The sequence below is a fragment of the Prionailurus viverrinus genome, chromosome D4, assembly GCF_022837055.1.
Source record: "Prionailurus viverrinus isolate Anna chromosome D4, UM_Priviv_1.0, whole genome shotgun sequence".
Lineage (NCBI taxonomy): Eukaryota > Metazoa > Chordata > Mammalia > Carnivora > Felidae > Prionailurus > Prionailurus viverrinus.
In genome coordinates, this window is record NC_062573.1 from 14341834 (window position 1) to 14368585 (window position 26752).

Sequence of the window (26752 nt, forward strand, 5' to 3'; positions counted from 1 at the left end):
TCCTGCCCTAGCGACGCGCGCCTCGTTGCTAGGGGCGGTGGCATGGGAGGCTGTGGAGCGTGGTGGTTGCTGACTCCCTCCACTCGGCGCCCCTGCCGGCCCCAGCTCCCGGCCCGGCCAGCCGGCTGGTGGGTATGGAGCACGATGGGGGGAGGAAGGGGTACGGGAGGGACGCGCAGAGCTGTGGGAGCCCTCGCGCTTTGCAGGCTGCAGCAGCCCACCTGGCCAAAGCGGGGAGTTCTAGGGCAGGCCTTGGGTCGGGTGGCATTATATACCTCGTTTGGGTGAACTACTCACCCCACCCCACCCCCAACACATCAAAAATGAGCTTTGGCAGTCCCCATGGATAGAACGGGGACATTTGTGATCTGAAGAGACAGGAAGGAAAAATTGTACACAGGTTGTCCCCCAAATTTGGGGCAACCTTGGAACTTCTGGCCTTAGTGCTGACTCCCTGTGAGACTCTGGGCAAGACCCACTTATTCTGTGGGCCTCAGTTTCCCCTATCTACCATTAGAGGGTCGAATCAGACCTTCTTCCAGTGCTTCCACTGTGGTTTTGTTTGTGTTTGAGCTTTCGTTTTGATGTCTTGTGTACAGAAGGAGATTTGGGGAGAGGGAAAGAGATATGAAATCAGCATTTACATGAACAGTGGACCAGGAGTCCAGGGAAATAAGATCCATTACCCCAGCTCTGCCTCCTGTGACCTTTAACAAGTCACAACCCTCTGAGTCCCGCTTTCTTGATGGAAAATAACAATTGGATATATGCTGGAGTCTATCAAAGTATACTGCACTGGAGAGTTAAATGAGAATTCTCTGAGTTATGTTTAGAGTGACCACTGGGTGTCTGAAGGTCTTTGGAAAGCAAATTGGGGCAGCAATGGTTTCTGGGATTCAGATTTAGGCCTGGTTTTATCTGGAAACAACAAGGATATCCAAAGCCAATAATTGAGTTTATGGCTTTTCCAAGCCCCCTCCAGCCTCTCCTGACCAAAATCTGGGACCAAGCTCAGGTAACTTCACTGAATGTTTTGCTGCTGGTCAATTTTAAAGAACCCTTATGTTGTTGGGTTCTTAAAAAGCTTGTAGGGCACCGGACTGGCTCAGTTAGTAGAGCATGCGACTCCTGAGCTCAAGGGTCGCTTGAGTTCAAGCCCCACATTGGGCATGGAACCTACTTTAAAAAAAAAAAAAAAAAACTTCTTGCCAAGCAGACTCTTCACTTTAGTGTGCAATTATTCATTCATTCCCCAGATATTTGCACTGCATCCATTCTCCCAGGCTATGTTTAAAGCTCAGATACAAAAACGGGGGCGCGTAGGTGGCTCAGTCGGTTAAGCGTCCGACTTCAGCTCAGGTCATGATCTCACGGTCTGTGAGTTCGAGCCCCGCGTCGGGCTCTGGGCTGATGGCTCAGAGCCTGGAGCCTGCTTCGGATTCTGTGTCTCCCTCTCTCTCTGCCCCTCCCCCATTCATGCTCTGTCTCTCTCTGTCTCAAAAATAAATAAACGTTAAAAAAAAAAAAATGAACAAGACACTGCCCCTCCTGTCAAGTATATTATGTGTTCACAGTATAAACAATGGAAGATAACAATAGTATTTTCACTTCTTATATTAGTCTCATAATAAATCACAACTACATGGACATTACCCAAGTACATATACTTTGTTGTTGGGATTTTATTTTATTTTTTTAATGTTTATTTTTGAGAGAGAGAGAGAGCTCATGTGCATGCATGCACAGGGGAGGGGCAGAGAGAGAGGTCGCAGAGGATCTGAAATGGGTTCTGTGCTGACAGAAGAGAGACTAATGTGGGGCTCGTGAGATCAGAGCCCAAGTTGGCCGCTTAACCGACTGAGCCACCCAGGCGCCCTTGTTGTTGAGATTTTAAATTGCCTTTAAGTTATATAATATATAACTTAATGAATTCTTGGTATGATCAGTCACTCTGGTCAGGAGACATAATTGGCTTCATTTTAATATCCTTCAGATTCATATACCTATTTGTGTATGTTCTTTGTGTATATTTGTTACATATGTTTAATATATATGTATTAATAGTAGTATTAAGGGGCGCCTGGATGGCTCAGTCGGTTAAGTGTCCCAATTCTTTGATAGCAGCTCAGGTCGTGATCTTGAGGTCATGGGATTGAGCCCCGAATCGGGTTCAGCACTGGGTGTGTAGAGTCCTTGGAATTCTCTCTCTCCTTCTCTCTCTCTGCCCCTCCCCTGCACATCTGCTCACCCTCCCTCTCACTCTCCCTCTCAAAATAAATAAACTAAAAAAAAAAAAAATAGTAGTATTCAGGGTGAAGTTGGCAGAAACTGCTCCTTTCAGCTGCGAGATCATTGTTAATATATCCATCATGCTAGTAGCCATCATTTTATATTGACAATTTGCCAGGTTGAACTGAGGGCTTTCTACGCACTAGCTTTAATAGAGATGCAGTATAGTAGGCTGATGGAGAACACGGCCTCTGGAGTCGGACCGCCTACCTTCAAGTTTTAGCCCTGCCACTTATTTGCAACTTATCTGTAAATCCGAGCAAGTTATTTAACATCTTTGCGCCTCGATTTTCTCATCTGCTAACTGAAGATAGTAACAGCATCTATCTCAGAGGCTCGTGGAACAAATCAAAAGAGCCAATAAATACAAAGCATTTAGAATAGTCCCTGGCACATTGTAAGTGCTATTTTTAATCTTTACCGAAGCCCAGTGATAGAGATATTATCCCATTTTACATATGGGAAACAGACTCTGAGGGCTTCAGCAATTTGCCCAAGGCCGCAGCAGACTGTAATTCAGACCTAAGTCTGTCTAATTCCTATGCGGATGCACTAAATCAAATGTTATTCTGACTCTGCTGTGTTTCTTTTCATTTTTGTTTTGTTTTATTTTATTTTATTATTTTTTTAAGTTTTATTTATTTATTTTTGAGAGAGTGCAAGCGAGGGAGGGGCAGAGAGAGGGAGACAGAATCCCAAGCAGGATCTGAGCCACCAGCCCAGAGCCCAGCGTGGGGCTCAGTCTCACAAACCATGAGATCATGACCTGAGCCGAAGTCAAGAGTTGGTTGCTCAACCGACTGAGCCACCCAGGCACCCCTTACTCTTCATTTTTAGAATAAGCTACCCTGGGGTGCCTGGGTGGCTCAGTCAGTTGAGCGTCCAACTTCGGCTCAGGTCACGATCTCGCAGTCCGTGAGTTCGAGCCCCGCGTCGGGCTCTGTGCTGACAGCTCAGAGCCTGGAGCCTGTTTTGGATTCTGTGTTTCCCTCTCTTTCTGACCCTCCCCCGTTCATGCTCTGTCTCTCTCTGTCTCAAAAATAAATAAACGTTAAAAAAAATTAGAATAAGCTACACTGTCAGTTGGTAATTAGAATTTTTTATTTGAGTTCTTAAAATAGAGCTGTTAAACTGCACTAAAACTGTGTTTCTTCTTTGTAGATGTTCATAAGGGAAATTCTGGACTAGAAGTCAGGAGACCTACCTAGTTAGAATTTTGAGCAAATAATGTTTCTTCCCTGATTCTTCAGATCTTTTTTTTCTTTGTTTGTTTTTGTTTTTGTTTTTTTAAGTAGGCTCCATGCCCAGTATGGAGCCCAGTATAGGGCTTTGAACTCACTACTCTCAGATGAAGACCCCTGCTGACTGAGCCACTCAGGTGCCCCTTCAAATATTAAATAAATGGTTTATATGTGATGTTTTTGAAAAACTCTTCCATATCTCAAATTCTATGATTCATACTTATTGAAGTCTTATTTTAAACAGGAGAGGGGTGCTCAGGAAACTCAGGAGAGTTTCAACTCAGGTCATGACCTCACAGTTGGTGGGTTTGAGCCCTGCATCGGGCTCTGTGCTAAGAGTGTGGAGCTGCTTAGGATTCTCTCTCTCTCTCTCTCTCTCTCTCTCTCTCTCTCTCTCCCACACACACACCCCTCACCCACTCACATGCTCTCCCTCTCAAAAATAAATGAACAGGGGCGCCTGGGTGGCGCAGTCGGTTAAGCGTCCGACTTCAGCCAGGTCACGATCTCACTGTCCGTGAGTTCGAGCCCCGCGTCGGGCTCTGGGCTGATGGCTCAGAGCCTGGAGCCTGTTTCCGATTCTGTGTCTCCCTCTCTCTCTGCCCCTCCCCCATTCATGCTCTGTCTCTCTCTGTCCCAAAAATAAATAAACGTTGGAAAAAAAAAATTTAAAAAAAAAAATAAATAAATAAATGAACAAACATTAAAAAAATAAGTAAACAGGAGAAATTGTCTTTCTCACAGAAACAGTAAGGTCTGAAGTAAGCAGTCAGCTCTGAAAATTTTTGGAATGGGGTGTCTGGGTGGCTTAGTTGGTTAAGCATCTGACTTTGGCTCAGGTCATGATCTCAACGGTTCCTGGGGTTCAAGCCCCACATCAGACTCTGCGCTGACAGCTCAGAGCCTGCAGCCTGCTTTGGATTTTGTCTCTCTCTCTCTCTCTCTCTCTCTCTCTCTCTCTCTGCTGCTCCCTCCCTTGTACTTGTACTCTCTCTCTCAAAAAATAAATAACTAAACATTAAAAAAAAATTGGTGGAGAGGTGCCTGAGTGGCTCAATTGGTTAGGCATCCAACTTCGGTTCAGGTCATGATCTCACAGTTCGTGGGGTTGAAGCCTGCATCGGACTCTGTGCTGATAGCTCAGGGCCTGGAACCTGCTTTGGACTCTGTTTCCCTTTCTGCCTCTCCCCCACTCGCTGTCTCTCTCCGCCTCTTAAAAATGAATAAACATTAAAAAAATCTAAAAATCTTTTTGAATAGAAGTACTATGAGTAAAACAAAAATGTTTAATGATGCATTTAAATATATCCTACTTTGTATGGGGCGCCTAAGTTAAGCCACCGACTTTTGGTTTCGGCCCAGGTCATGATCTTGAGGTTCGTGAGTTTGAGCCCCTCGTGGGGCTCCGCGCTGGCAGTGTGGAGCCTGCTTGGGATCTCTCTCTCTGCCCTTCCCCTAGTCACTGTGTCTCTTGAAATAAAAAAAAAAATTAAAAAAAAATTTTAAGAGTCTCATGCTCTACCAACTGAGCTAGCCAGGCAAAATTTTTTTTAAATATCCTACTTTGTATGTTTATTCATTTATTTATTTATTTATAAAAAAAATTATTTTTAAGTAATCCCTACACTCAATGTGGGGCTCAAACTCATAACCCCAAGCTCAAGAGTTGTGTACTCTACCCACTGAACTAGCCAGGTGCCCCCCCACCCCTACTTTGTATCTTCCTCCCTCCCTTCCTTCCTTCCTTCCAATAGGCTCCACACCCAAAGCAGGGCTTGAACTCATGACCCAAGATCAAGAGTCACATGTTCCATTGACTGAGCCAGCCAGGCACCCTCCTACTTTGTATATTTAAAAACAGATATATCCAGGCACCTGGCTGGCTCAGTAGAGCATGTGACTCTCGATCTTGAGGTGGTGAGTTCAAGCCCCACATTGGGTATAGAGCTAACTTTAATTCATTAATTAACTAATTAAAATAGATATATAATTAACATTTTGGTATACTTTCCCTAAGTTTTAGAAATGTGCCAGTTATATGATCTTGGAATTTTGTAAGATATCTCTTTCTTTGTGTGGGAAAACTACACTTAACAATCTCTTTAATTAAACAAAGCCTTTATTTACCTTGTGAATCTCCTTTCAGTGCAAACAAACATGCTTAGAGAAGAGATTAATTTAAGCGTCTTTTCAATAATTACAGAGATTAGGAAGTGGCTGCCTGCACTATTTTCCAAAGGATAAATGTTACAAAGCATTGAATACCGCAGCTCACCCAGAAAATCCTACTGGTTTGGGGGTAAGTCATTCTAAAAGTTACCTTTCGCTTAGAATGTCCTGTGAATGCTCTTCACATGGGAAATGTGGCTCTCCAGATGCTATCAGCTAAGAATCCAGTCAGTTTTAAGCAAAGCCAATCCATTTATAGCATTTGCTGTCTTTGGTGACCTAGATCTATGGATGGCATCTGTCCTCAGTTTGATGATAATGTTGAAAAATGGGCTACGCTGGCAGATTGGAAGCCCTGTGGCCTCTATCTACCTATAAGCAATACAACATCCCAGAGTTTTGAAAATTTTCCTGGAATTTTTTCTGTCAGCATATAATATGCCCGTTATAGAGAATCCTAGGATGTCTGAACTAGAAGGGACCTTAGATTCGCTACTTAACAAGAAATGTTTCTGCCATACTGTGCAAGCCACTTGAGGTACAAAGATGAATATGAGAGAGCCCTTCCTCTTATGGAGTACACAGTCTACTAAAAATTATTTAATCTGGTATCCTCATTTACAGATAGGGAAGCCGAGGTGCAGAGCAGGAAATGGAGGAACCCAAGGGCACACAGAAGGATGAGGCAGGGTTGGGGCTGGAGCCAGGGCTCTTGTTGGCACGCACCATGTTCTTTTCACTGCACTGTGCTTCTGTACTGGTTACCCATATTGTCAGGAGGTCAGTGCTGGCAGTTTCTCAAAGTGTAAGCTGAAATTCTTCTGGAAAACTTTTTTTTTTTTAATTGTTTAATGTTTATTTTTGGGGGGGGGGGGAGGGGCAGAGAGAGAGGAAGACATAGAATCTGAACCAGCCTCCGGGCTCCTAGCTGTCGGCACAGAGCCTGACATTGTGCTCGAACTCATGGACCATGAGATCATGATCTGAGCCGAAGTCAGATGCTTAACCCAAGTGCCCTGGTTTTGTTTTGTTTTTTTTCCTTTCTTTTTAATATTTATTTATTTTTTATTTGTTTGTTTGTTTATTTATTTATTTATTTATTTATTTATTTATTTATTTTTGAGGGAGAGAGAGAGACAGAAAGAGAGAAAGAGAGAAAACACAATCGGACGAGGGGCAGAGAGAGAGGGAGATAGAATCTCAAGCAGGCTCTGGGCTCTGAGCTGTCAGCACAGAGCCTGACGTGGGGCTCATATCATGAGATCATGACCTGAGCTGAAGTCAGACGTTTAACCAGTGAGCCACCCAGGTGCCCCTGGAACAGTGTTTTTTAATGGTATGACTGAGAATACTTGGTGCATTTTAGCTGCTTTTCTTCCTGGAGACCATTCTTCCTAGAGCTGGGCCAGTCATGCCCATAGGAAACTCATCTCCTAAACTTTATCTTTTTTTTTTTTTTTTTCAACGTTTATTTATTTTTGGGGCAGAGAGAGACAGAGCATGAACAGGGGAGGGGCAGAGAGAGGGAGACACAGAATCGGAAACAGGCTCCAGGCTCTGAGCCATCAGCCCAGAGCCTGACGCGGGGCTTGAACTCACAGACTGCGAGATCGTGACCTGGCTGAAGTCGGACGCTTAACCGACTGCGCCACCCAGGCGCCCCTCATCTCCTAAACTTTAAACAGAGTCACAGAGGAGATGGGAAGTGAGTACTCCCACCCCCATTTACTTCCCTCTACCGTCTGGCTTCTGGAAGAGCTAGTTGCAGCACACACGTGACCCAGAGTAGCTGAGATCAGCCCCTCATCAGATCTTCAGTCCCAGCAGATAAACGCACACTGGCCATGTCTTCCTGTCACTTTTTTCCTGTTTCACCGGCCACCAGTATAAGAGCTCCACAGATTGGGTGTTTGGGAAGTGTTTTCTGAGTGAATGTGTGGATTAGTGTCTTTGAATGTCTAACTCACCTGTCTTAGTTCTAGCCTTATTAGTTGTTGGGGACGTTGCAAATAAATCTGAAAAACAATAATTCTATTTATTCTAATATACCACCCATTGTTGACATTACTTAAGTTGTAGGCCAGTGGTTCTCAAACTTTTTGGCCTCAGGACTTCCTTATACTCGAAAATTAGTGGGGATCTCAAAGAGCTTTGTTAATGTAAGTTATATGTTGGGTTCTACTCTGAAACCTATTGACATTAAAACAGATATTTGAAAGAAGTTTTTTAATTAAAAAATATATTTTAATGTTTATTTATTTTTGAGAGAGACAGAGACAGACACACACACAGAGTGCGAGCGGGGGAGGGGCAGAGAGCGAGGGAGACACAGAACCAAAGCAGCCTCCAATATCTGAGCTGTCAGCCCAGAGCCTGGCTTAAACTCACAAAACATTAGATCATGACCCGAGCTGAAGTCAGACGCTTAACCGGCTGAGCCACCCAGGTGCCCCTTACGTTAAGACAGATATTTTAAAAATATTTACTTATTCATTTTCAAATAATAATAATAATAATAAACCCATTACATGTTAACATAAAGTAATTTTATGAAAAACATGCTTTCTAGGGTTCCTGGCTGGCTCAGTGGGTAGAGCATGTGACTCTTGATCTCAGGATCATGAGTTTAAGTCCCTAACTTAAAACCTATTAAAAAAAAAAAAAAAAGAAAGAAAAAAAAAGTGCTTTCCAAAACACACAAAAAATTGGTTGGATGGGCACCTGGGTGGCTCAGTTGGTTAAGTGTCCAACTTCGGCCCAGGTCATGATTTCATGGTCTGTGGGTTCGAGCCCCACATCAGGGCTCTCTCTCCCCTCTCTCTGTCTCTCTCTCTCCCTCTCAAGAATAAATAAAAACATTAAAAAAAATTGGTTGGAAAAGAGTGGCATCATTTTACATTTTTGCGATTCTTGTTCACGTTTGGCTTCCACATAAGGCGGTTGGGTTCTTGTATCTGCTTCTGCATTCAATCCATTGCAACGTTACTGGGGTTGTAGTATAAGAAGAAAATCAAGCTTCACACAGAGATGTGGTTGGAAAAAGGAGGACCATACAGACTCCTTGAAAGGGTCTCAGGAATCCCCACCGGTCCTCAGATCATACTTTAAGAACTGCTGGTCTAGGTCATTACCTATATTGTCTCACTTAGTGTCATTAGGTCTCACATCTCATTGTTTTCTTTTTTTTTTTTTTTTTTTTAGTAGGCTCCACACCCATCATGGGACTTGAACTCATGACCCTGAGATCAAGAGTTGCATACTCTACCAGGGCACCTGCGTGGCTTAGTCGGTTTTAGCCAGGTTTTAGTCAGTCGGCTCAGGTCACGATCTCACGGTTCGTGAGTTTGAGCCCTGCATGGGGCTTTGTGCGGACAGTGAGAAGCCTGCTTGGGATTCTGTCTCTTTCCCTCTCTCTGCCCCTCCCTCTCTCTCAAAATAAATAAATGAATTAATTTTTTAAAAAGTTGCATACTCTACCAACTGAGCTAGCCAGATGTCCCTAGTATCTCATTCTTACCTGTGACCTGGCACACTAATTTCGAGAAGTGTCATGTGAAATTATTATTATTTTTTAATTTATACTTGACAGAGAGACAGAGAGACAGAGTACAAGCAGGGGAGGGGCAGAGAGACTGAGAGACTGAGCCACCCAGCTGCCCCATGTGAAATTATTAAAAAAAACACACCCTAGGAAGGTTATAACCTTTTAGAATAACTAAGGCTCTTTTCGAGAAACTTCACTGGTGAAAATTATTTTTTATTTTTAAATACACACTCCTAGTATTTATTGTGGTAGAATATGCATAACATAAAATTTGTTATGGCTTAGTATATAGACAATGTTATGCAACCATCACCACCTTCTAGTTCCAGAACATTTTCATTATCCATAAAGGAAACTCTGTACCTGTTAAAGTAGCCATTCCCTATTCCCCCATCGTCCCAGCTCTTGGCAACCACTAATCTGCTTTCTGTCTATGTAGATTCTGATGAGGGATGTTTCATATGAATGGAATCATATAATATGTAGCCTTTTGTGCCTAGCTTCTTTTGCTTAGTGTGATGTTTTCAAGGTTCATCCAGGTTATCATATGTGTCAATATATTATTCCTTTTTCTGGCTGAGTAATAGTCATTGTATGGACATACCACATTTTGTTTATTCATTCATCCATTGCTGGACATTTGGGTTGTTTTCACCTCTTGGCTATTGGAAACAGTGCTGCCATGAACATTCATGTATAAATTTTTGTTTGAACACCTATTTTCAATTATTTTGGCTACCTTCCCAGGGGTAGAATTGTTGGGTCATATGGCAATTCTACATTTAACTTGTTGAGAAACCTCTTTGTATTTTTAAAATTCGTTTTGTTTTTGGGGCTCCTGGGTGGCTCAGTCGGTTAGGTATCTGACTTTGGCTCAGGTCATGATCTCACGGTTTGTGGGTTTGAGCCCCACTTCGGGCTCTGTGCTGACAGCTCAGAGCCCGGAACCTGCTTTGGATTCTGTGTGTGTCTCCCTCTCTGCTCCTTCCCTCCGCCCCACCTCGCATTCTGTCTCTCCCTCTCAAAAATAAATAAAAACATTAAAAAAAAATTTTTTTTAATTACTTTTGTTTTTGTTTTCGCTGATCTGCTAAAGCTCTACCGGAGGGTGCGTTCCCAGAGCCTGAAGAGGAGGCAGGGAGAGGAGGAAAAGCGAATGAGCACAATGAATTCGTCTTTTAAAAAAAAAGAAGTATTTATGTTGACATAAGCATCCTACCATTATCACGTCTAACAAAATTAACAGTACGTGTTCTTTTTACTCAGGGGACACCTCTTCCAGCAGCCCCAAGGGATGCTGCTGCCCTGGTCTCCTCCCTGCAAGGTTTTGTGTAGATCCTGTGCAGTGATGGGGAAACTGCAAAGCAAACTCAAACATAGCACTTACAAGTACAGGTACGGCAGTCCTACACAGACGGGGATCCCGTGTTCTATCGCGTGCATTAAAACTCCCTAAAGGGGCGCCTGGCTACCTTAGTCGGTAGAGCATGTGACTTGATCTCGAGGTTGTTGGGTGTAGAGATTACAAAAATGAAATGTTTAAAAAAATTTTTTTTTAATTCTCCACTAAAGAAAGAGAAGGCCCAGAGTGATTATTGATGACCTTCCCGGAACAGTCAGTTGGGTCTGTTTTCTTGTGGATGAGAAACAGCTGATTAGCTAGAGTCCACAGCCACACAGAGAGGGGCCCTGCAGCTTTGGGAATAATCTCCAGGGTGAGCAGAGACTCCTGGCTTCTTGGCTTCAGGACTCCCCTTTATTGGATTCCAGTCCTTCAGTCGTTCTGAACGTGCTCAGCGATAATAATCCCGTTTCTGGCAGTGGCCGTGGGTCTCCTTTCTGTACCCCTTTTCCAGGTTTCTCCTCAGCCTCTCCCGTAGCCCACCTCCCCTTCCCCTGGCCCCGCTGCACTCCATACCGGTGGGCCTCTCATTTGCCGTCCTCTCTTTAGCAGGCCCGACGGAATTCTAGAAGAGAGAATTCAAACTAAAGCTTGTCAGGAGTATAGCCCAGCCCACGTGGATACTGTGTCTGTCGTTGCTGCCCTGAGCTCAGACCTGTGTGTCTCTGGAGGAAAAGATAAGGTGGGGTTTGCGTGCTTGACGGGGACCCAGCTTCTTGAGGACGTGGGAAGCTATTTGAGAAGGGAGCGCTGGTTTTGCGTTTCTGGAAGCCGTGTTGAGTCGTGTAAAACCATGGGCTTTAGACTTAGGCAGACTGGGTGTAAGTCCCTGCTCTGACTCTTCCTGTTCTCTGGGCAAGTCGTATACTGGCCTTGAGCCTCAGTCTCCATATCCATGAAATGGGGATGATAACGCCAGCCTCCCAGGACAGTGGTGAGGATCGGGTGGTAAGATCTTTGGTGATGTGCCAGACCACCCATGTGCTTTTTATAAATGCAGAGTGTTATTCCAACCAATCCATTTTCATACCCACACACAGACGCAGGAGTTCCTCATCGCCAAAAGACTTCCAGTCTCTTTCATGCAGTTCTTCTGTCAAAATCTCTACCCTGGTGTGTGTGTCATGATCTTGCCCTTCTGTGCTCTTGCCCTTCCTCCCACTGTCACTTTGGATCAGGAAGCCCCCCCACCCCCCACATCTGGATCTATCACGGCACTCACAGCCAGGACATTGGTAGCAAAAGTGATTCTTTTAATTCCTCTCATTTTCACATTGTATTTCACGGATTCTAAGACGCTCATGTTTTTTTACTTTAGCACCTTGGAAATCAGTACGCATCTAAAAATTGACGATAGGGGCGTCTGACTGGCTCAGTCCGTAGAGTGTACACCTCTTGATCTCAGGGTCGTGAGTTCAAGCCCCACATTGGACATGGAGCCTACTTAAAAATAAATAAAAATAAATAAATAAAATAAAAACTGATGAGAAAGCATGGTAATCATAATTTAATTGGCAGCATTTCGTCTTAAAGTCAATATCATCTTAGATGTATGAAATTTTATTTATACGATCTTCACGTGTTCAAGGTAGGTAGGGAAGGGTTAGCCTCTCTGTTTGACAAATGAAGAAACTGGGATTTAACCAGGTCCAGTGCTGACATGCTCCTTAACTCTCTAGCAATGAACTACCGGAGACCAGGCCAGAGGATGCTAAACAGGGAGTCTCCTGCTCAGGAGGAGAAATGCTTACAACAAAATATTAAAGTATACACCTGGAAAAAGGATTCAAAGAAAGTTTTAATAATGATTCTCTCTGGCAGATGGGATTATGGTTTGTTTTTTTTTTTTGAAATTAGGAAAAAAAAAGAGTGATCTGTTTTTCAACAGTGTGAATATACTTAACAGTACTGAACTACACACCTTAAAATTATTAAGATGGTGATTTTTTTTAAGATGGCAAATTTTTTAAAAATTTTTTTAAAGAGGTGTAAGTGAGCAGGGTGGGGTGGGGGGCAGAGAGAGAGAGAGAATCCCTAGGAGAGGCAAGGAGGGGGGAGGGTTGGAGAGAGAGAGAGAGAGACGGCACTCACCCGAAGCAGGGCTCGAGTTCCCCTGATGTGGGACTTGAACTCACAAACCGTGAGACCATGACCTGAGCCGAAGTCAGATGCTTAATGACTGAGCCATGAGAAATTTTTTTTAAATACACTAAAATAAAAGTACGATACAAGTAGGGGGAAAGACTATAATCCCATGTAGAATTGTACTTCAGCATCTACAACCAGAACCTCAACCTGAGTCAGTTCCCCTTGGGAACCCATCAGTAAGGCTCCAAGGAGTGACCCATGGTCCTAGAGGTTGGTCAGGAGGAAAGGAAAGAAACTGTGTAGGGGCACATGAGGAGGGAGGCAACAATAAAGCCCCAAGGCTCGACAGGGAGGGTGAAATTAGGTGGGGAATGAAGTGATGGCTTGTTGTTTCAGTTAAATAAAAATTCACTTAAAATTGAAATATTACAAAGACTCTGGTGACTGTGATGACCCTCTGCAGACAGCCGTGGCCTATGACTGGAAAACCGGAAACGTGGTGAGACGTTTCAGAGGACACGAACGAGAAATCACTAAGGTACTTAGCAAAGGGTTATCCTCATGGAGGGAGTTTGGAACTGAATGAAGGAGTATCCAAGAGCTCTGAGTAATAAGGGTGATTGAGTATTCAGTCTTTTTATTTATTTATTTTTAATTTTTTTTTTTTAATGTTTATTTATTTTTGAGAGAGACAGAGACAGAATGCAAGTGGGTTAGGGGCAGAGAGAGAGGGAGACACAGAATCCAAAGCAGGCTCCAGGCTCTGAGCTGTCAGCACAGAGCCCGACGTGGGGCTCAAACTCATAAGCCGTGAGATCATGACCTGAGCTGAAGTCAGATGCTCAACCTACTGAGCCACCCAGGCGCCCTGAGTATTCAGTCTTAAGGAAAATGCAAGGGCTTCATTGGATGCTGTGAACCCTTTCTCGAGGAAAAACAGAGCAGACCGTTCACTCAGCCATTGTTGCAGGCCTATTAGACACGATTTTTATTTTGTCACCAAGCCCTTAATAGCTCAGGTGGTAAGCAGAGAACAGCTCAGAATAACTCCCCTGACTGTCCTAACTCCACAGGGGCATGTACTGAAGGCTGCCTATGTGTTCACTGTAGCCAGAAAAATGACAGGAACCTTCCAGTCTAGTTGGGAAATTTTTTAAAAAGCCAACAATGGTTAAATAAAAATTAATTTTGTTGGGGCTCCTGGGTGGTTCAGTCAGTTAAGCATCCAACTTTGGCTCAGGTCATGATCTCGTGGTTTGTGAGTCCAAGCCCCGTGTCCGCTCTGTGCTGACAGCTCAGAACCCGGAGCCTGCTTCGGATTCTGTGTCTCCTCTTTGTCTGCTCCTCCCCTGCTTGCACTCTGTGGCTCTCTTTCAAAAATAAATAAACGTTAAAAAATTTTAAAAATATATTAATTTGTTAAGAAAGCATTACAGGGTAGAGTGAGCTTGCAGCAGAAATGATAGAGAAGGCCAATTTCTACAACTGCCTCTCTGGAATCCCCCTAAATGAACTAAATATCGGAATCGGGATGGAAACTCTGCCAGAATGAAACTGGGCAATAGCCAACAACTCACGCGGCGCAGAGTATGTTGTTGACGTGCCAAGGGCCGTGCGTGCAAGAGCCTCAAGCCCTAACACCCTCATCCCCCTGTTTCCCATTAAAACAGTTTTTTAAGTTCATTTATTTAGTTTGAGAGATAAAGGGAGAGAGAGGTGGGGAGGGGCAGAGGGAGCGGGAGAGAGAGAGAATCCCAAGCAGGCTCTGCACTGTCAGCACAGAGCCCGACCTGGAGCTCAAACTCTCAAACAGGAGATCATGACCTGAGCCAAAAATAAGAGAGGGAGGTTCAACCACCTGAGTCACCCAGGCGCCCTGCCCTGTTTCCCATTTTTTTTTTTAATTTTTTTTTTCAACGTTTATTTGTTTTTGGGACAGAGAGAGACAGAGCATGAACGGGGGAGGGGCAGAGAGAGAGGGAGACACAGAATCGGAAACAGGCTCCAGGCTCTGAGCCATCAGCCCAGAGCCTGACGCGGGGCTCGAACTCACGGACCGCGAGATCGTGACCTGGCTGAAGTCGGACGCTTAACCGACTACGCCACCCAGGCGCCCCCCTGTTTCCCATTTTAAAGTCCAATCAGACCAGCACACTGGAGCATTTTTTTCTCTCGAGCAGATAGCCTGTGTGCACAGATCGAGCCAGTTCTTCAGCGCCTCTCGTGACAGGATGGTCATGATGTGGGACTTGCACGGCCCCTCGCAACCAAGGCAACAGTTCTCTGGCCACACCATGGTGGTCACTGGATTGGCCGTGAGTCCAGGTGAAGTAAAACAGATCTCTTCCCAGCGCCCTTGTGCTTTCTGAAAAGCCCTGTGCTGGGCCCATCTCACGGACCCACCTTTGCCTCGTTTCCCCAGACTCTTCACAGCTGTGTACTGGCTCTCGGGACAACACCCTGCTTCTGTGGGACGTTGGGACCGGCCAGTGTGCAGAGACAGCTTCCATCTCCAGGAACCTGGTAGGAACTCAAACTTGGAACAGAGCAGGACAGCAGGAGGGAGCATGGGGTGAGGCAGAGAACCTGGAGAGAGAGATCAGAAGATCCATGGCCAGGCAGTAGAGGTGTGGGTCCTCATTACTGCTTACCTCGAACTCGGCCTCTCAGGGTTATCAGATTGGATGCTCTCTTGAGATGTTCTGTTTAGTTTATATCAGAATTTTAAGTGGTGTCCTCATTCCCTCAAAATATAGTTACTCCTTACCTTCTGTGCTAGGAGCAGGGTTAGCGGCCCAGGACACAGTCCTCGTCCTCCAGGATCTCACAACTTATGCTCGCTGTGTGTTCGGTATATGTAACATTGTGCAGAGACATAAGCGTGACCCTTTGCTTTATGTATAATTTGCTGTGTTTATGAAGACCAGCGTTTTCTGGTAGCAGACTGGTATATAAACTCCACAGTCTTTGAGGTCAGTCATACCTGGGTTCACATCATGGATCCATCACTTTTTTTTTTTTTAAGTAATCTCTACACCTGACGTGGGGCTCGAACTCACAACCCCGCGATCAAGAATCACATGTTGTACTGATTGAACCAGCCAGGTGCCCCAACATCCATCACTTTTAAGCTGTGTTACCCCAAGACAGTTAATTAGAATATGTCTTCATGTATAAAATGGGGAGGATCCTGTGACCTGACATGGTAGATGTTCCTGTAGTGGTCATCAAATGTCATAGTCATCTTTTCCAATTTCGAAGACAACTATCCATGGCAAGGTATGCTTGCCTTATGCCCTCCACATTTGTGGAGGTTGCTGGAAGAAAATCCTGTCCCCTTGGGTTGTTTTGAAAATGGTTTCATGCCTGTCCAGCAGGGGGCTACAAGGGATGAAGAGAAAGAACACTCTTTCTGAACCCTGTGAGGCCTTAGACTAGGGTTTCATGGTCCCACCGTTGAACGTAGAAGGTAGAATAGGGGCTGCTCTCCTTAGCGGCCACTCGCCGGCCACTCTCTACCGCGTGTTTGGGCGCCTGCATGCATTTGGGTACTCACGACTGGCCCAGAGCTGCTACCATTGCTCCTGCTCATCCGGGGTTTGCCAGTGGAGCATGACTAGTGGGTGCCTGCAAAACATAGAACCCCTCCAAGTCAAATGTACTAGTCAGCATCCTTGAGAAGTAGGGCAGGGGTGTTATTTAGCAGATTTTTTTTTAATGTTTATTTATTTTTGAGAGAGTGAGAGAGAGATCACAAATTAGGGGAGAGACAGAAAGAGAGGGGACAGAGGATACGAAGCGGGCTCTGCGCCGACAGCTTCAGTACTGACGACAGTGAGCCCGATGCGGGGCTTGAACTGACAAACTGCAAGATCATGACCTGAGCCAAAGTTAGATGCTCAAAGGACTGAGTCACCCAGTCGCCCTAAGCACAGTTTATAGGAATTACAGTAGAGGAATGATTCGGTATGGAGAACTTTTGAAAATTTTGCTTTTCCCAGGTCACTCACTTGTGCTGGGTCCCCCAGGAACCATATATACTACAGACTTCTGAAGATAAAACCATCAGGTGGGCTTACTGAGCAGCTGGGAAAGGGTTTATGGTGAAGGTTTGTGGTTCCCGTGCCGACATGACTCCCTTCCCCCTCTGCTCTCCACATCGCTGTGCCTTTCCAGAGCCTTCTGCGCTTCTACTTCTGCCGTTCTCTGGGGCTGGGGTCTGTTAGAGGTTGGAAGCCAGGAAGTCGGGCCGGGAAAAAGCCCCTGTCCTGGATGGTTCTGAAGCAGCTGATTCTGTCTGACCCCCCCCCTCCCCACACACACACACCCCTCACCCGCTGTGTGAATGTATTCACATTAAGCTCAGGACGTTGAGCTCACGTTAAGCTTGTCCCCCCCTTCGAGCTGCCTGGCTCCACTTGCCACCGCTGGGTGCCAGCCCCCGGGTGAAGCCTTGTCTAGGGAAATGGGGTCGGAATCCCTACCAGGGGAGTCAACAAGTAAATCGTTCTTGAGCAGAAAGTATGACTGGGAACTTTGGATCTCAGAAGAGATTCATTCTACTTAGCAAATAGCAGGAATGAGGTAAAATGAGATGAGAGATAGAATAAAAAACTCCCCCATGGACCCCATGGCCCAGGTAGGCCAAGACCTGTAAATCTTTTGTATCTGATTCTAGAATGGTGACTGCTCTTCTGGATCATAATAAGTATCTTAAAAAAAAAATTTTTTTTTTTAAATCACAGGCCCAGAAATATCCTCTTCTCCATTGAAAGCAGTATCCCAAAGGGCCAGATTAACAAATTAACTTGTACAATTAAGATGCTTGGTCTAAATTCCTATTAACTGGATCTCAAAATAGAAAGAGCTCAGATGTCTTTCAAATTGGTTATTTCCTGGCAGCTTTGGAGTCTCCAAGCTTGATCTGGTTCATACTCCTGTTTTTAGGTGAATCATGACAAACGTGACTGCCCGAAGCAGCCAAGAGCCGAGACTTATGGTAGTTGGTATTTCAGACAAATTTACCACGGATTTATTTCCTGCTGTAATTCCTTTCAGATTATGGGACAGTCGGGGGCTGCAGGTAGCGCATATATTTCCCACAAAGCAGCATATTCAGACCTACTGCGAGGTCAGTGAGGATGGACACAAATGTATCTCCTGCAGCAACGGCTTTGGAGGGGAAGGCTGTGAAGCCACGGTAAGAGACTGGGGGGTCCAGGTGTCTGGTTGCTGAACAAATTACTTACTCTGACCTCGTGTCTATACTGGCTACACAGGCAGGCTCTACTAATGGCTCAGGCCTATTCCAAGTGCATACTGTAAGTGAGCCTTTACATTCCAGAAGCTTCTTTCAAGAAACCTCCATTAGCCTTGGGCTCTCTGAATCAGTAGCAGAAAGAGGGATGGGATGAAAGTCAAGATAGAAAGGTGCTAAACACAGAACCTTCTAATGTCCCTACTTGCTAATGTCCCTACTCCCAGCAGGGCTTAGAAAGGGGAGGGATTATTTGAAGAGCCAAGGGTATTCCCATTGTACTTGTGGTCACAGTAAAGGAGCCTCAAGCTCTTCAGGAAGCTTGAAGCCCCAGTGTTGGTTGAGGGCCCACCCCATCCCTCACGCATATATCTTTCCTTGCAGTTAATTTGGGTTAGATTGCCTCGGCTCCTCCAAAGTACCTTGGATTCCTAATTGTAGAATATGGGTTAAAGGGGCATCTAGTCTGAATAAAACAATTACAGCCCCCATTTTTTCAGACATTACATGCCAGACACTGGCCTGAGCACATTACATGCATTATCTCATTTAATCCTTTAAACAACCTCATGAGTTAAATGCTATAATAATCCCCATTTTACAGATGAGGAAATAGAGGCATGGCAGGTTGAAATCTCTTGCACAAGACCACACCTCTACCGACTGGGCTGGCCAGGTGCCCCATGACCACACCTCTAGCAAGTGGTAGGTTGAGGTGTTGAATCCCAGGCTATTGATGTAGCATCTCTTCGCCAAGCTAAACATTTCCACCTCCTACAACTGACATGGCGTCCTGTGATTTCATTGTTTTTCGGACACAATTCGGATCACTCTCTCCTCTGAATGTTATTCTCCTCAATTACACGGAGTCCGGCGATTTTATGCTTTTTTGCACACAATTCAGTTGGCTCTCCTCCCTGCACGTTGTTCTCTGGCTGGTCTGATTCATATCAGCGAGAGTGGGGTTAGCAGCACCTCCTTTGCTGTGGAGTCTCATCTTCATACACCGAGGTTCAGCACGTAGACAATAAATCAGAAAGTCTGCACCTACGTGTCCTTATGAGAAGGGTGCTCCTGACTCTGCGGTCTCCACAGGACCCCCAGGGGCCAAGAGGCTGATAGAAGGCAGCTCTTGAGCTGTAGGCAACCCCAGGTGCCTGGCTAGCTCTGTTGGAAGAGCATGTGATTCTTGATCTCAGGTCATGAGTTTGAGCCCCACATGGAGTGTAGAGATTACTTAAATAAATTAAAAGCTTTAATTTTTTTTTATTAAAAATTTTTTTTAACGTTTATTATTTTTGAGAGAAAGAGACACAGAGCAAGCAGGGGAGGGGCAAAGAGAGAGGGAGACACAGAATTGAAAGGAGGCTCCAGGCTCTGAGCTGTCAGCACAGAGCCTGACACGGGGCTCAAACCCACAAACCGCGAGATCATGACCTGAGCTGGAGTCGCCGCTTAACTGACTGAGCCACCCAAGTGCCCCAATAAATTAAAACTTTAAAAAAGACAGTAGGCAACCCCATACTGTCCCATCATGCTGTAGGGCGTGGAGCTTTCACTTCCCTAGTTGTTGTGGAAGGCAACAACTCTCCTGGCACACCCTTACCCAGGGTTGTTGGAGATAGTTGATGTTTATTTTTTATTTCTTTATTAAAAAAAATTTTTTTAACGTTTATTTTTGAGACAGAGAGAGACAGAGCATGAACTGGGGGGGGGGGGGTCAGAGAGAGGGAGACACAGAATCCGAAACAGGCTCCAGGCTCCGAGCTATCAGCACAGAGCCCGACGCGGGGCTCGAACTCACCGACCGCGAGATCATGACCTGAGCCGAAGTCGGCCGTCCAACCGACTGAGCCACCCAGGCGCCCCGATAGTTGATGTTTAAAATAACTGCTAGATGGATAGATGATTCGGTGTGTGGATGGGATGTGAAGATGGGGGGTGGCGATGCGAGTAGGTAGGTGGAAGGAATGGGTGGCTCATGAGCAGGCGGGGAGATGGAAATCAGTGACTGAAGCACGTATGCAGCTGGAAGGTATGCATGTATGAGCTAGCCTATGTCATTACTCTGCAGTTGTGGGACCTACGGCAGACGCGGAATAGAATATGTGAATACAAGGGGCATTTCCAGACTGTCACATCCTGTGTCTTTCTACCAAGAGCATTAGCCTTGATGCCTACAATTGCCACCTCATCACATGACTGCAAAGTGAAGATTTGGAACCAAGATACTGGAGGTAAGGAGCCTGCTGTTGGTGTTTCTCAAAGCTTCGTGGCGTCCTAAAAGCTTCCTTGAAACTCTTTCCATTGCTCAGCAAATACAAAGCCACTTGTGTCCTACCACTATCCAGGCCCCGAGTGGTTACGGGAGGACCAGGATTCTGTTCAGCCTCTGGCTAGAAGCATCACCACATGAGCCCCGGTACCATGTTGTATAGACTTGTTCCTGAGAGATCAACTATATTTGGCTCTTATTATTCTTTCTATCTGAAGTTCTTCACCAGGTTTTAACATGTGATGCTCAAAATGTCTGGAAAGGAGAACAAGGATTGCCACTTTAAAATTCCTTTCTCAAGGACTAAAATGAGAGTCTCAGCTCTTGGTGGGGGTGTGGTAGAGTAAGATAGTCTCAGAAAGTAAGACAGTCTCAGAAAAACAAGTCTCTGCCTTGTTTTGATGCTGCAGCTAAGGTCTGAGGTCGCAGCAAGGTCATGACACTTCAGAGCACCAGAGAGAAAGATGTTTTAGGGAACATGGTGAAGTGGTGTGTCAGACCCCACTCCTGCTGGCTGATTGCTAAATATTTAGGAACGTTTAATACGGTCATAGCGGGAGTATTTACACCCCCAAAATTGGCAAATGCTGTGAGTGATGGTGGTGGGTTCTTTCCTCCCAGAAAGCTGCCTTCCTAGTACCCCACTGCCTCCGTGCTATTTTTTTTTTTTTGAAGTTCACTTATTTTTCAGAGAGGGAGAGAGAGCACACGCGAGTGAGTGCGCACAAGTTGGGGAGGGGCAGAGAGAGAGAGAGGGAGAGAGAGAGAATCCCGAGCAGGCTCCACGCTGTCAGCCCAGAGCCTGACGCGGGGCTCGATCTCCCGAACAGTAAGATCATGACCTGAGCCAAAATCAACAGCCGGACATTCGCCTGACTGAGCCACCCAGGTGCCCCCATACTCTCTTGTCCTGGACACAGGGTTCTGTCAGACACAGGGAACGGTATTAACCTAGCAAACCTCACGATAAATCCCTCTTACGGTAATCTTCCAGAAACTTAGCTCCTGGGAGGGGAGGACAGGGAGCCCCCTCGGAGAAAAGACGTGAGATCATGGCTAGTGGTCACATGGGCCAAACTCCCAAAGGGAGGACAGCCCAGCTGTGCCCCACCCGGAGCTGCCCAGTGCAGCTGTTTTGGGATTCAGTGTCCAAGGAGAACAAGGTCTGAAAGTGCTGCCCTGCCCCCCAGGTGTGCCCCTACGGCCTCCAAGATGGAGACCGGGGGGAGACTGTGTCAGCTGGAGGCCCTCAGACTGGCCTTCGGGTCCCAATTTCCTTTGTCCTGAAGGGAGCAAGACCCCAGAGGCCAGCCGCTGGAGATCAGTGTCCTTATCTGTTCTCCTCTGCCCTGGCCCCTGCCTTGCTCTCTGGGCAGGTGGTAATTGAGGGCAATGTGTTAACATGTCCTTGCAGGTGAGGCCCCAACTGTCTGAACGTGCTTCCGAGTGATACACATCTTGTTTGGTCCATGTGCCGTTCTGTGTAGTTGAAGCCGTGCGGTTGACCCCGGGTTGACTTCCCCGCTGGTGCGCGGGGGCTGCTCTTAACAGGGTTCCATGCAGGTAGCGCGCGCTTTACTTACCCGCGTTTTTCTCAGAGACCTCGCGTTCCATGACGCCGCGCTCTTGGCCTAAGCTGCTGGTTCCCTCTTCCTCCCCCAGCCTGCCTGTTCACCTTGTCCCTGGACGGATCAGGACCTTTGACTTCCCTGGCTGTTGGCGACACCGTCTCCTTGCTGTGTGCGAGTTTCAGCCGAGGAATTCACCTGCTCAGAGTGGACTACAGCCAAGGGCTGGCACTGCGGGAGGTGGCAGCATTCTGAGGCCAAGAGACATTCACTTTCAAACCGTGGCCTGTCCTTTCTCAGTGTGGCTTTGTTCTTCCCTGTGATCTTGCGGGGGGCGGGGGTGGGCGGTGATGTGGGACCAGGGTTCTCTGCTTAGTTCCACTCAGAAGGCATATCAGGGTTAGAAGCCACTTTAAGCCCAGGTGCCGTTTAGAAACATGAACTAAACATAAAGTTCTCCATCGAGGTGAAATCCAAACACAGTTTTCAGTGTTTGGAACCGCTCTTCAAAAACCAAGTTTTTGGCTCCAAATGGTGCCCTGCATGTGTAAGAGTGATAGGCCTCTGTGAGTCAGAACACAGGGTTGAGTCTGTCGAACTGGCCTGTTCCGTGTCTCCACGAGAGAAGAAGATGCAGGGGGGAGGCACACCGTTCTGGCAGCCTCACGGTGATCCAGATGGGGAAGGACAGTGCAGCTCCATAGCGGAAATGGATCGCAGACATGAGATTAAGCTCCAGTCACTGCTCCTCAGCAAGGTGAAGAACCAAAGTTAGGGCAAGAAAGAAGTCTTGGCTTCTACTCGGAGGAGCCGCAGAGTGGAAGGAGGCACGTCCTAGACCGGTGCTGAGGTGGCATGAAAATTAGACCCCAGGTGGCTTGGAAAGGCCAACAGCCCAAGGGCCTTGCCCAGAATCCTAATTGTCAAACCTGTTCCGTGCATAAGAAAATGGGGAGGTTCTGGGCGCCCGAGTGGCTCAGGTCATGATCTCACAGTTCAGGGGTTCGAGCCCTGAATCGGGTTCTGTGCTGACAGCTCAGAGCCTGGAGCCTGCCTTGGATGTGTCACCCTCTCTTTCTGCCCCTTCCCCACTGGTGCTCTCTCTCTCTCTCTCTCAAAAATAAACATTAAAAAAAAGAAAGAAAGAAAATGGAGAGGTTCCAAGATTAAGGCTACAACAAATTTCATTTGTACATTTTAATATTTTTAGTTAGTTTTGTATAAACTCTTGGGGATGGCCAGCGTGAGCCAAATGGGAGTTTACAACAACAACAGAACATAGAGAAAACAGAGGGATGGACTCAACCGTGTGCTAGCTAGTGAGTCCTCCCGGGTGAGGAGGGGCACAGTGCTCAGGTCAGCCTGTGTGGCCCCCAAGACATCAGTCCCCAGCCTGGTGCTCACCAGCCCATTTCCTTCACGGAGGATAGAGTCCCTCCTGCCATCAGGCGAGTCCACACATAAGGCAACAGAGGCCTGGGGATTCCCTTTCTGATGAGTCCCAACCAAAGAAAGCCTTTGTACTTGTTTTCCCTGGCCCCTGCCTGTCCCTGATACCAAGAGATGACAGCCATCTTCCTCGTCTCCCTCCTGTTCCTCTTTGGGGCCAGCTTCCCCATGGGACGATCTTAAGCTAGTGCAAAGTATCAGTCCTGAGTTTGACTCTCCACTTCTCCATGTAGCCGGGTGCACTTGGGTGTATAAAATAGCAGTTTCCTCACCAATAATGTGGAGCGAATAATCCCACATTCCTGACAGTGCTGTTCTGAGGACTGAACAAAACTATATTAAATGCCAAGCAAGGTAGCGGGCGCTTATAAAGGATAACCATAGTTAATTATTGCTCTCTGTCTGGACTGAACACTCTCCTCTCCTCACAAAACATTTACCATTCCTTCACCCATTCTCCTTAGATCTTATTTCTAAACCTTTAGTCCTTTTGTGGCTTCCCTTCGACTCCTTAAGTTACGGATCTTTGAGGTCTGGAAGGACAAAGGGATAGCGGGAGAGGAAGCTATTTCACTGAGTACCCACAGCCGTCTGGATACGTTTATTCTCGCCACAAATCGTGTTATTCCTGTGTCGTGTTATTCCTGTGTCCCGGGTCCTGAGGCCCGGGAACATTCAGTCCTTTGCCCGAGGTTACACACGGAGAGAGGAAAGAGAAGAACGGAGATCTGAGCCAGGGTCTGCCCAACTCAAAGCCAGAATACTTTCCTTCCCACTCCTTTGTCATTGCGTGATGTCACAAAGTTCACTTTAGAAATTCGTAGACTCTGACACTGTGTGTGTATTTTCTAGACCAGTTACTAACTTTTTTGGCTCCGAGGAGACCCTCCTGGCCAGGTGCCCAGAAACCGTACACAGGTGTCTCGGGGACGGTCCTAGCGCATCCTGAACTTCTAGTGCTACAGCTAACCCTTTCTTCGGGGAAGAAGATGGGCAGTAAGTCAGGAAGTCTAAGGGAGTGGGTTGGGAGAGGGTCCCGGGGAAGAGGACCAGAGGGGATGTCCATGTGAGGAAATCGTAGGCCTCTGATGAATTAGTGGGGTTCTCTTAGCAAAAAAAATATTGTTTCCCTGAGCTCTACGCATTTGCTCAACTTAAAAAATTCTTATCTGTGCATTTTAAGTGGAAAGCAGATTAATAAACGCAAATGTTTGTGTAGGAGTTTTTAGTCTCACATGCCCTACTCAGGTACTCTCAGCTGATGCACACTACGACAATGCATTCATTTGTTCTTTGGACATTCACTGAACACTTCATTTTAGAGGCTGCTCCTGTAAAATCATGCAAAGAAATTTTCCAAAGACAGTTGACCTTTTTTTTCCAGAAAAGCAGATAATCCCTTGGAATCTGACCAATTATATATTTAAAATGTAAAGAAATTTATATATTTGCTTATATAAGTTAAATATATTTATTTCCAAGGGGCGCCTGGCTGTCTCAGTCGGTAGAACGTGTGAACCTTGATCTCAAGGTTGTGAGTTTGAGCCCCACATTTGATATAGAGATTATTTACAAATAAAATATCTTTGGGGAGCCTGGACGGCTCAGTTGGTTGAGTGTCTGATTTCAGCTCAGGTCATGATCTCACGGTTCATGAGTTCGAGCCCCACATTAGGCTCACTGCTCTCAGCACAGAGCCTGCTTCTCATCCTCTACCTGCCTCTCTCTCTACCCCTCCCCCGCTTGCACTCTCTAAAAAATAAGCTAAAAAAAAACCCACATTAAAAAATTTTAAAAAAATCTTTAGAGGCACCTGGGTGGCTCAGCTGGTTCAGCATCTGACTCCTGGTTTTGCCTCAAGTAATGATCTCATGGTTCATGAATCAGAGCCCCTCGTCAGGCTTTGCACTGACACAGCTTGGGATTCACTCTCTCCCACTCTCTAAACAAACAAACAAATAAACTTTAAAAAATCTTTGAAAATATATTTATTTCAGGAAAAATGAGTCATGATTATTAAAAGATTTTTTTTTTTTTGGTGGCTGAAATTATCTTACAAGATGATCTTTATTTTTACCGAAAGTTTAATTTTTTTTAATGTTTATTTATTTTTGAGAGAGACAGAGCATGAGCACGAAAGGGGGAGAGAAACGGGGAGACACAGAATCTAAAGCAAGCTCCAGGCTCTGAGCTGTCAACACAGAACCCAACACGGGGCTCGAACCCACGAACCGTGAGATCAGGACCTGAGCTGAAGCTGGACGCTTCACCGACTGAGCCACCCAGGCACCCCTATTTTTACTGAAAGTTTTAAAATGATCTGGAAAAGATACAATTTGAGTGCATCTAGGATGTATATAATTTATGTCCCAATTTGTATTTAAAGTATTATTTTTTAAAAATAGCTACCAGCTGGGGAGCCTGGCTGGCTCAATTGGAAGAGCCTGTGACTCTTGATCTCAGGGTCATGAGTTTGAGCCCCATGTGGGGTATAGAGATTACTTAAATAAATAAAAATTTAAAAATAAAATAGAGGCACCTAGACGACTCAGTTGACTAAGCATCCGACTCTTGATTTGGGCCCAGGTCATGATCTCTCAGTTTGTGAGACTGAGTCCCACAACGGGCTCTGCACTGATAGCTTGGAGCCTGTTTGGGATTCTCTCTCTCCCTCTCCCTCTCTGCAACCCCCCTCTCAAAATAAACATTAAAAAATAAAATAGCTACCAGCTATTAAAGTATTATGATACACTAGATATCATCGGTATTACAAAAGTATCAAGTCCCCAATATCACTATCTTCTTGAACAATGATTACTGAAGAAAATTCCCCAGGAGTTCTGAGTTTTACCGTCATTGAAGAAATACTTCCTGGCAGAAATGTAATGTTTTCAACACTGGTATCGAGAGACATGTTTTCAGTCTGAAACGGCCTTGATTTTGACATAGGAATTACAAGTATAGAACTCAGGTCACTTGGTGAAAAAGGAGCTTCACTATTTCTGGATAGCCTTTTGAAAATAGGATGAGTAAAGAAAAAGCTTCATCCTGAAAAATGCAGCAGTCCGCTAATGTTTCCTGGAGTGGGCACCTCTTGGCACAGGCTGCCCTCCGAAGCCTACATCCCCCGCTAGCACGGCCGTGAGAACAAGTTCTTGTCGGTGGGCTGTGAGTGGAAGTGATGTGTGTAACTTCTACCTTATTAGCTCCAAAAGAACGTGTTTGTCTGGGGTTACCACTCAGGGTCCCTTCCCACTCGCTGCAATGCAGACCGCCAGGGACAGCTTCCGCTATTCAGATGAGGACAAGATGACAGAACAGCAGGAGAGAAGGAGCCCCGCCTGAATAACCCTGAAATGCTGAGCTGTTCCACCAGCCTGACCAGCTAGACTATGACATGAAAGAGAATGAAACTTCATTCTTTTTAAGCCACTGTATATATTTTTAACTTAAAAAAATATGTATTTATT

General features: G+C 45.7%; 1 protein-coding gene across 5 annotated transcripts; it reads left to right on the plus strand.

Moving 5' to 3' along the window:
* The first annotated feature begins 31 nt into the window (after positions 1–31).
* WDR31 (WD repeat domain 31) lies at positions 32–22918 on the plus strand. 5 transcript variants are annotated; one of them, XM_047829749.1, is made up of 11 exons: positions 32–128; positions 5734–5829; positions 10510–10638; positions 11195–11327; positions 13197–13271; positions 14914–15058; positions 15156–15256; positions 16735–16802; positions 17792–17933; positions 20065–20227; positions 21928–22918. In XM_047829749.1, the coding sequence occupies exons 3-11, from the start codon at positions 10538–10540 to the stop codon at positions 22086–22088; spliced, it is 1089 nt and encodes a 362-aa protein (XP_047685705.1). In that variant the 5' UTR covers positions 32–128; positions 5734–5829; positions 10510–10537; the 3' UTR covers positions 22089–22918. The 5 variants fall into 5 exon arrangements, with proteins under 5 accessions (XP_047685705.1, XP_047685709.1, XP_047685708.1 ...); XM_047829753.1 differs by having other exon boundaries at positions 11198–11327; XM_047829750.1 differs by having other exon boundaries at positions 58–132.
* Positions 22919–26752: the final 3834 nt, after the last annotated feature.